Genomic DNA, 10540 nt, shown 5'->3' on the forward strand with positions numbered 1-10540 from the left:
TTTCAATTGTTAGGTTTACTTATTCTCTTTTGGTTGTTTTAAAGTGCATTAGATCATATCCATATGTATATTTTCTGCCCGCAATGCAGTGGTTGCAGAAAGACTGTTTACAATCAAGTAGTTTCTTTGCTGAATTTCCAAAGGTGCCATTTCTTATGCTTCACAAGGTCATCCATCACTTCATTCAGGATGAATAATAATTTTGTGAATCCTGAATTTGATTGCAAGTTTGGTCCTACAAAATTGCAGATGCCAACAAAATGCTCTACAGACCCGCACACTCATCCAAAAACACCATTTGCTGGCCCAGGTGCTGTGGTTAAAATGCAACAAAAGTAAATTCAACCACAAAGCAAAGGTAAGGGCTATACAAAAAGGAAAGAGTGCATTGCTTAATCATTAGCAGGGTTTGTTATTCAACACTTATCCACTGGATAGAAATTTATCCAGTGATTAGGGTTATCCAGCCTTCAAACAACTGGGGCCTTTAGTTTTAAAACCTACTCTACTTTGCTAATAATTTTGAACTCAAAATGTAATTCCTCATTGTATGCTGTTTGAGCAGAACTTAAAATTATGAAAATCGAAGAGAAGGTACTGAAGGGGATCAGAATTCCAGCTCAATTTTCCCCATCAGGACTCTCAGAAGAGGAAAGTTTGCCAAAAATTTAATAACCTTTATCTCTTTTTATTATTTTCCTCCACATGAGCCTACATCTCAAGCAAGTCCCAGGTCAATACTGAGGATATGAATAAGGTCTATCAAATTAAACTCCAGAGAATACTCTATTAAGGACATTTGAGATGTGTGCACAAAACTGCCACTCAAAAATGACAATTCAATCTGAGTGATCTTTCTCATCATTGGATAACAGTTATTTCAAGTAAATTTTAGTTATTAAAACAATTAGAGTATTTTTGATTTCTATGAGGTGTTAGTTGATAAAAATGGAAAATTGAGTTAATCCTCACAATTATTCATTATAATTATACAACTATTTTTCAGATAACTGGATTCCATAGTAGCTTTGTAAGTACATGCACAATATTGAAAATGAATACATGATACTTAGTTATTTAATAATCTAGGTTTCCATTTCCCGGTGTAATTTTTACCAGTTTTCACTATGAGTAATTAACAGTGACACTTATTGCATGCAAGTGTCATCTACATGCAGTGTAATTCTGATCCATTCCAAAATTAAATATGGCATATGGGGTTGAAAATTGACAAAGCTGTAGTTACCCTGAATAAGAGGTGCACCCAAATAGGAACAACCAATGACAGGCAAATATCCTGTGTAGCTCACAGACATAAACTGCTCCCTTGAAGAGAGAGAGAGAGAGAGAGAGAGAGAGAGAGAGAGAGAGAGAGAGAGAGAGCGAGCTAGAGTGATCTGGGTATTTGCTACGTGGTTAGATTCTTGTGGGTATTTTCTACGGTACAAAATACCCATTGAGGGTTTTTGCTACGGTAGGAAATACCCATGTGGGTTTTTGCTACGGTAGGAAATACCCATGTGGGTATTTGATACGTTCAATGGGTTTTTGCTACGGTAGCCAATACTCATCTGGGTCTTTGCTACTCCCAAGTGGGTATTTGTTACCGTAGCAAATACTCAAAATGGGTTTTTGTTACCGTAGCAAATACTCAAAATAGGTATTTGACAAATTTTTTACCTATTTCAAGGTTTCATATTAAAGAAAACTATTTTTTTGGTTCTACGGTTTATTACCGAAGAAGTACATCATTAGCGGTCAGCGTTCACACACTTCAACTTTCGTTTTCGTGTTTCACGTGTTCGTCGATGACGGCAACTTTCAAACGGTAAGAAAATAAGATCAACATAGGTTTCTTGTTATATTTCGTCCCTTAAGCAAGTGGTTATCAACGAAATACGCTTTGCAAGCATCCAAGGTATAAGTGTCGATATATTTTTTACAATATTTGAGAAAAAAGCCGATAAACTTGAAGAATGATTGGCCTTCGTAATATCTTACATAATTATCGGTTTACTTATATTTAACTTCCAAATCATATAGATATGAATCGTAGAATGCATTTTTTCTGCTTTGTTCTAACAATGAAGTGGGTGAAAGCTCTTACTTAAAAAATAAAATTGCTTTTTATAAACAGAAATTCCCTTGATAGCAACAAAACATCGATCGATGTTTCAGGACTTTGGATAAGTTATTTTCGATGCTATTATTTATTGTGATCATCTCTTATCCTATTTCAATCCCTGTCAAATCATTGCAATCATCTCTTATGCTGTGTTGATCACTGTCAAATCATTTTAATCAACTGTTATGCTGTGTTGATCACTGTCAAATCATTCTAATTAACTGTTATGCTTTGTTGATCACTGTCAAATCATTCTAATAAACTGTTATGCTGTGTTGATTACTGTCAAATCATTCTAATCATCTGTTCTGCTGTGTTGATAAATTTCAAATCATTCTAATCAACTGTTATGCTTTGTTAATCACTGTCAAATCATTCTAATCATCTGTTATGCTTTGTTGAGCACTGTCAAATCATTCTAATCATCTGTTATGCCTTGTTGAGCACTGTCAAATCATTCTAATCATCTGTTATGCTGTGTTGATCACTGTCAAATCATTCTAATCATCTGTTCTGCTGTGTTGATCACTGTTAAATCATTTTAATCATATGTTATGCTGTGTTGATCACTGTTAAATCATTGCAATCATTTCTTATACTCTAGTGATCACTGTCAAATCATTCTAATCATCTGTTCTGCTGTGTTCATCACTGTTAAATCATTTTAATCATATGTTATGCTGTGTTGATCACTGTTAAATCATTGCAATCATTTCTTATACTCTAGTGATCACTGTCAAATCATTCTAATCATCTGTTATGCTGTGTTCATCACTGTTAAATCATTTTAATCATATGTTATGCTGTGTTGATCACTGTTAAATCATTGCAATCATTTCTTATACTCTAGTGATCACTGTCAAATCATTCTAATCATCTGTTCTGCTGTGTTCATCACTGTTAAATCATTTTAATCATATGTTATGCTGTGTTGATCACTGTTAAATCATTGCAATCATTTCTTATACTCTAGTGATCACTGTCAAATCATTCTAATCATCTGTTCTGCTGTGTTCATCACTGTTAAATCATTTTAATCATATGTTATGCTGTGTTGATCACTGTTAAATCATTGTAATCATTTCTTATACTCTAGTGATCACTGTCAAATCATTCTAATCATCTGTTCTGCTGTGTTGATCACTGTTAAATCATTTTAATCATATGTTATGCTGTGTTGATCACTGTTAAATCATTGCAATCATTTCTTATACTCTAGTGATCACTGTCAAATCATTCTAATCATCTGTTCTGCTGTGTTGATCACTGTTAAATCATTTTAATCATATGTTATGCTGTGTTGATCACTGTTAAATCATTGCAATCATTTCTTATACTCTAGTGATCACTGTCAAATCATTCTAATCATCTGTTCTGCTGTGTTCATCACTGTTAAATCATTTTAATCATATGTTATGCTGTGTTGATCACTGTCAAATCATTCTAATCATCTGTTATGCTGTGTTGATCACTGTCAAATCATTCTAATCATCTGTTCTGCTGTGTTGATCACTGTCAAATCATTTTAATCATATGTTATGCTGTGTTGATCACTGTTAAATCATTGCAATCATTTCTTATACTCTAGTGATCACTGTCAAATCATTCTAATCATCTGTTCTGCTGTGTTCATCACTGTTAAATCATTTTAATCATATGTTATGCTGTGTTGATCACTGTTAAATCATTGTAATCATTTCTTATACTCTAGTGATCACTGTCAAATCATTCTAATCATCTGTTCTGCTGTGTTGATCACTGTTAAATCATTTTAATCATATGTTATGCTGTGTTGATCACTGTTAAATCATTGCAATCATTTCTTATACTCTAGTGATCACTGTCAAATCATTCTAATCATCTGTTCTGCTGTGTTGATCACTGTTAAATCATTTTAATCATATGTTATGCTGTGTTGATCACTGTTAAATCATTGCAATCATTTCTTATACTCTAGTGATCACTGTCAAATCATTCTAATCATCTGTTCTGCTGTGTTCATCACTGTTAAATCATTTTAATCATATGTTATGCTGTGTTGATCACTGTTAAATCATTGCAATCATTTCTTATACTCTAGTGATCACTGTCAAATCATTCTAATCACCTGTTCTGCTGTGTTCATCACTGTTAAATCATTTTAATCATGTTCTGCTGTGTTGATCACTGTTAAATCATTGCAATCATGTGTTATGCTGTGTTGATCACTGTTAAATCATTTTAATCATCTGTTCTGCTGTGTTGATCACTGTTAAATCATTGCAATCATGTGTTATGCTGTGTTTATCACTGTCAAATCATTCTAATCAACTGTTATGCTTTGTTGATCACTTTCAAATCATTCTAATCATCTGTTATGCTGTGTAGATCACTGTTAAATCATCTGTTATACTCTGTTGATCACTGTCAAATCATTGTAATCATGTTATACTGTGTTTATCACTTTCAAATCATTGAAATCATCTTTTATGCTGTGTTCATCACTGTCAAATCATTTTAATTATCTTTTATGCTGTGTTGATCATTGTCAGATCATTCTACTCATCTGTTATGCTGTGCTAACCATTGTCAACTCTATCATTGAGATCAGTTTTCTATTTGTTTGTATTATAGTAACCATGGAAGGTAGTTCTGAAATAAGGAAAAAGTCTCGGGAATCTAAAGTGTGTTCGAGATGTGGGAAATCAGTTATAAATTTATCTCGTCATCAGAAGGATGTACATAAAGTGAATAAGATTTTTCGTCAGGTAGATGTATATATAAATGGAAACAAGAAAGCGCCTAATAGGAAGATAAAGTTTTGTCCGTTATCTCCATGCAAGCATTCAAAGAAAGGTGTCTTTCAACTTCATCATCATTTACAGTCAAATATCCACAAGCTTAATCCCAACTCAAACCAATACTTAGATGCGCTTAAATCTGCTCCGAGAATTGGGCTTCAAGAGCTACGAGATCACATTGCCAAGAGAAAGAAATCCAAAGCAAAGAGCGCCACAACTAAAGATGGTCCTAAAAAGAGAAAAATCGAATCAAAATCACCTGTACGTGGAAAGGCCGCAAAAAGGGTGAAATTTTACAAGGGTGACAAGGAAAATGAGTATAGTTTGGTGAATAGAATCGAAGCTGAGGAAGAAATTGAAAATGACTCGGATGATCAATTATTAGAAAATCCTGAAGGAGAAGCAACTATCAGCAGAAACGTGAGTAACCCTGGGCACCTCGCACCGACCTCCTCCAATAGTAATGCAGAGGAGCGCAAACTACATAATGAAGAAAGTTGTGAATCAAAGGTAAGAGAGACGTACAATGATGATGACAGCAAATTAGAGTATGATCAGCAAGTTGATAAAGTGGAACACAAGCTACATAATGAAGAAAGTGGAGATTCAGGCAATGATCATGACAGTAATTTGGAGTATGAAAAAGTAATGGATCAAATGGAATCAAAGGTAGGTGATACACATGATGACCATGACAGCGATTTGGAGTATGATCAACTTGTGGATAACGTGTGGAAAAGAAATGAAGAGTGCAAGAAGCGAAGCTTTAAACAGTTAGTGTCTATGATGTCCTCCCAGTGTGAAAGCGATGCCGAGCTATCTGAAGAGTTAAACAACCGCAAAAATGCTGACCAAGTAATCCAACCACCTCAACCACCAGTGACGGCTGGTAATACCAAATCTAGTGAAATAGTTATATGCGACAGTGAAGAAGAGGAAATTTTAGACCCAAACTATCACCCTTCCCTGGACTCCGAATCAGAGTGTAGCACTGGAAGCTTGTCAGATAACTGCTCGTTGCAAGAAAGGGATGACATTTTAACTGATTTCGTGGAAAACGTAGATAATCTCGATTTTCTTCGTGTGGAACCAGAATGGAAGAGCGTGGTTGATGTTGTTTTTGAAAGAAAAAAGAACGCTGGTAATACTGACTCCCAAAGCAATCTTTCACAAGGTAAAGTGCCTAAGGAAGTTATGAATGATGATGAATCATCAGTATACGATAGCGATGATGATGATAATGACGACTGTCTTGAAGAGATGGAAGATGATGTCAGTTTTGAAGACAATGATAGTAGTGATGACAGCCCACTGCTTAACGAGTTTCATTCCTGGTTGATAGACGTAGACGGGGGTTATCGCTGCGCAAAAGTGGCTGGTCAGTACAAGTCACAGGTAAAACGCATCATGAAAGTTCTTTCAGAAGATTTCCCTCAAGCAGCAAATGAAATAGATCTTGTTACTGTCGAGGGGCATGACGGAGTGGTAATGTTGAGGAAGTGGTTGGGTCAACTATCTGAGGAGTATCAACCTGGAACCATTAGATCATACCTAATGAGCCTTAGGCTATTCCTTAAATTCCTTGTGCAAGAAGAGAAAGGGCAAGATAGATTAGACACACTTCATGCAAGGAGAGATCTTTTAACTTCGTGGTCATCTGCTCAAAGAAAGAAGGTGCTGAAAAGGAAATTAGAGAAACATGACATGGACTTTGCAAAACTCCTTTCTAGCGAAGATCTATATAAAGTGTCAAATGGACAACAGCGAATAAACATAATTAAAGCGCTTGGAACAGCTGCGGAGAAAAGCAAAGCTTGTGGAGAACCTGTGCTGGTCAACGATCAGACCTTTTGCGAAGTAAGGGATTGGCTGATTACAAGATTAATAATTGACAACTCCGGAAGAAGTGGTATTGCAGCAAATATAACAGTGGAGGAATTCAAAGATGCTAAACTGTACGCTGGAGAAGAAGATGGAGAGAGATACCGCGTATCAGTTAAGAATCACAAGACAGGAGGTGTTTATGGGGCAGCCATTGTATGGTTTCATGCTGATGTTTACAATCTGGTGAATACGTATATCTCAAGGGTGAGGCCTAAGTACGTCAAAGATGCCACAGATAACATGTTCGTTTCAACCAATGGCGTTAAACTTACTTCATCGCAAGTATCCACGTGTCTGACTCGTACATTTCAAAGGGAGGGTGTGAAGTTTCACGGTCGCATCTCCGCAACCTTGATAAGAAAATCTCTGGCATCAGGAGTGCATGTCCATTTGCCTGAAGATCAAGAACAACTGGCTGCCCTTGCACAGCACAAACCTCAAACACAAGCTCAATATTACCGCATCAATGACAAAGTTAGAGAAACAGATATTGGGCGTCGTGCTGTCAGAAAATTTATCACCATGAACTGCGCAAAGACAGAGGTAAGTACTCTTATAATGCATACCAATCGTAGTAATTTGAATAACAATTGGCATACGAATTCTGATTTCTTTTAGGTATCAATAATTCCTGTCGAGTGGACCGAGGAAGAGACCTCAAAACTTCAAGATTTATTCAAGTCTGAAATTGAGACTGGTAACATAACTGAAAACATTGTCAGAGATAAACTTGGTGCTTCCAACCTGTTGGAAACACACTCCATGAAGGCAATTGTGTTGAAAGTGAGAAGGCTTCGATCAGAATTTACCAAAAACTTAGAACCACCAACTGAAGTTGAGTCTCCTGAACAGAAGATAGAACGGTTTATGTCTTCCAGAGCTCCATCCATCGCATCTGAATCTGCAAAGCCATCATGGAGTAAGTTCACCGATGAACAAACAGACCATCTCCTATCGTTAACTCAGGATATGATTGAAAACAACGCAGTAAAAAGAGAGGTCGTTTGGGAACGGGTGATAAATGATGAGAAAGCATGGAAAACCGGGTTGGTCTTCGGAACCGATGATGAGGAGCTTCTTTTGAGGCAAAAACAACGTTTGGCGGACAAGGTACGAAAAGAAGTCAAACGTCAAAAGATGAAGAGAAAGTAGTAGTTTGATCCTGTGGTTCTTGCATTATATTTGAACATTAGTTGACATTGAACATTTCTTGTCTTTATGTATTCAGGGTTACAACATAATTGAGTCCTATATTGTTAACATGTTATTTTCTTTAACCGTTTGCCAGTCATTTTATGGTTGATCGTTTTATTTCAAGTAAGTCAATATTCCCTAAAAAGGCCGATTTACACAATGCAATTTCTTCGTGTGTTAAGGTTCGAACGACAAGTCATAGGGTCGTGTACGACCTGACGAATGACCGTTTATATGGTATGATTCGGGTCACATGCATCAAGTCATATACTACAATCGCATCGTGGAAATCGGCCTTAAGAGTCATATACTACAATCGCATCGTGGAAATCGGCCTTAAGAGTCATAGAATTTGTCTTGGTGACTGATGTGTGTAGGACATCGACTTCTATGAAAAAGATTTAACTTGTCTTGGTCTTGTTGCGAGGTGTTATAAAGTTGAATTTTTCATAAAGCAAAAGTTGTCGTTTAAAAACTTAGCTCCAAGTGATAAAGCTTATATCTGGAATTAAAAGAGTTTACTTTGAGACTCGTTGTCATGAACCTGCAATATATTGTCTTTTTAAGTGCAGTTCCAGTTGAGATTTTGTGGAAGTTTCATGACGTTTTCGAAAAGTTTAGGGTGAAGTCACTAAGCCCGTGAAATACATATTAGACTAACACACTTTATTAACCACTAATTTCGTTGTTTCCTTTAGTGTCTATTGAACTATTACATGTTAACAGTTAAATATTTTTTTATGGGTTTAACTTTACCCTAGTGCAACTTTTGTCGTCATAATAGAGCGATATCGCATAACCCCCTTCCTAAATATTGGTGTTTTATTCTAAATGAGCCAATACAAAGATAACATTAGAATACTTAAGACTTTATCTATTGTTGTCTTTCTACGATGTCCATTAACCTTTAACTAATATCCACTTGCTTTTAAAAATATTTATATCGCTCTGTAAACCTCACAAACCGGTGAAATTGCAGCTAAAATCGCCATTGTCATAGAGCTTTAAGGATGATCAACACGCACGCCCAAACTTGTATGCGAGCTGTCAATAGGATATGTATATGTAATCGCATGGGTCCTCGGGCAATTAAGGATTAATTTCACGCGTATTTCCAAACTTTGAAAACACCAGTGAAATTAATCCTTAATTGCCCGAGGGCACTTGCGATTTCTTGTTTATCACATAAAGGGCAAAATTATCGCGGGAATCCATTCACGCGCGACGTTATTCTTTTAGGAAGCCCGTTCAATGCCGCGACATTGCTCATTTTTTCCTCTTGTCTTTGCCCATTGTTGGAAAATGTTAGTCCAGTAGTCCGTACTTCTTTTTGTGTTTTTGTGCTCACTTGTGTTTAGTAGTTCCTCAATAAACTCTTCAACAAAATGGGAAGCCATTGTTGCAGAAAATTTTAATCGGCAACAAATCTAAGCAATAACTTCATTACAAAGCAACTTTAAACCAATCAAGATCAAGTAATCATGCCCTTTTGATTACCAAAAGTACCCTCGTGATTAAGAAAAAATGCCCTCTGTCTCAGCCAATCAGCACTTAGTAATTTTGCCCTGTATGTGATAAGCTACATAAAATGGGAATTTGCTAGGTGTAGAGTTTTGCTCATAAATCCAATTAACAGCAATAAAATCTATCGAAAAACCAGTGGCCATGTTTGTAAAGTAAAGCGTCATGTCTCTTCTGAAAATTAGCCGTTTGCGCATTTAGTAAGAGTATCTAAATTTTGTGCTAGCAAACTTAAGGTGGAATCCCTGTACATGAAAGGGTATCATTTACTGTTCCCCTCTTTTGTTGGGAATCTACTTCCCTGAAAAAATAAGCTGGAAAAATGTATTTTTACGCGTTAAGAACTGTGCTTAATTTAAGTAGATCTACTGAGTACAAAGACTGTCTCAGGCCTGCTAGTATGGACACCTTAACCCAAGACGTTTTACTGCGTCTTTAATCATGTTTAAGGTATACAAGCGACAGGAAGCTTCGTATATTTCTAATTTTTTTACACCTAGAGTCTGTCATTACAATTTGCGCTCCTCTGCTCTTAATGTTTCCCAGCCTGTAAATACCTCTAGCCATATTCAGAGCTCTTTTCATACACTATCTCTCATTCTTGGAACCAGTTACCATCTTCAATTAAATCAGCAACCACTTTATCGGAATTTAAGTCTGGCCTATCTCGCATAACTACGCTTGGCTGTAAGCCTATAAGTGTATTAGTATACAATTGTAGAGGTAGGGTTATGAATTGGTAATTAGGCTTGGGGTTAGGGCTATAATGTTAGGTGATTAGGGCTGGTAGGGTTTCAGGGGAAGTTCAGCATCGGGAGCTAAGTGATATTTTTGCGTTTTTATCATCTTTGTCGAGCGTTTTTAACATGAGCCATTAGGCTCGGGGGATTGGGTAACCACCCCCTACGTTGCCGACGTGAAAAAAATTGTTGTTGTCCACGTGATCAGTAAAAAATGGTCTAAAAAAGCTTTATTTTGTTAATTCAATTAGTACACTAGGCAGGGAAATCATCTTAACTGTCAATATTGCTCCGCT

General features: G+C 36.3%; 1 protein-coding gene across 1 annotated transcript; it reads left to right on the forward strand.

Annotated features, from left to right (window-relative positions):
* Positions 1-1812: 1812 nt before the first annotated feature.
* On the forward strand, positions 1813-9612 carry LOC131770192 (uncharacterized). The gene is made up of 3 exons (XM_066172294.1): positions 1813-1828; positions 4739-7332; positions 7408-9612. Exons 2-3 carry the CDS (start codon positions 4744-4746, stop codon positions 7939-7941), a joined length of 3123 nt encoding a protein of 1040 aa, XP_066028391.1. The 5' UTR covers positions 1813-1828; positions 4739-4743; the 3' UTR covers positions 7942-9612.
* Positions 9613-10540: the final 928 nt, after the last annotated feature.

This window comes from Pocillopora verrucosa, chromosome 9 (genome assembly GCF_036669915.1).
Source record: "Pocillopora verrucosa isolate sample1 chromosome 9, ASM3666991v2, whole genome shotgun sequence".
Classification (NCBI taxonomy): domain Eukaryota; kingdom Metazoa; phylum Cnidaria; class Anthozoa; order Scleractinia; family Pocilloporidae; genus Pocillopora; species Pocillopora verrucosa.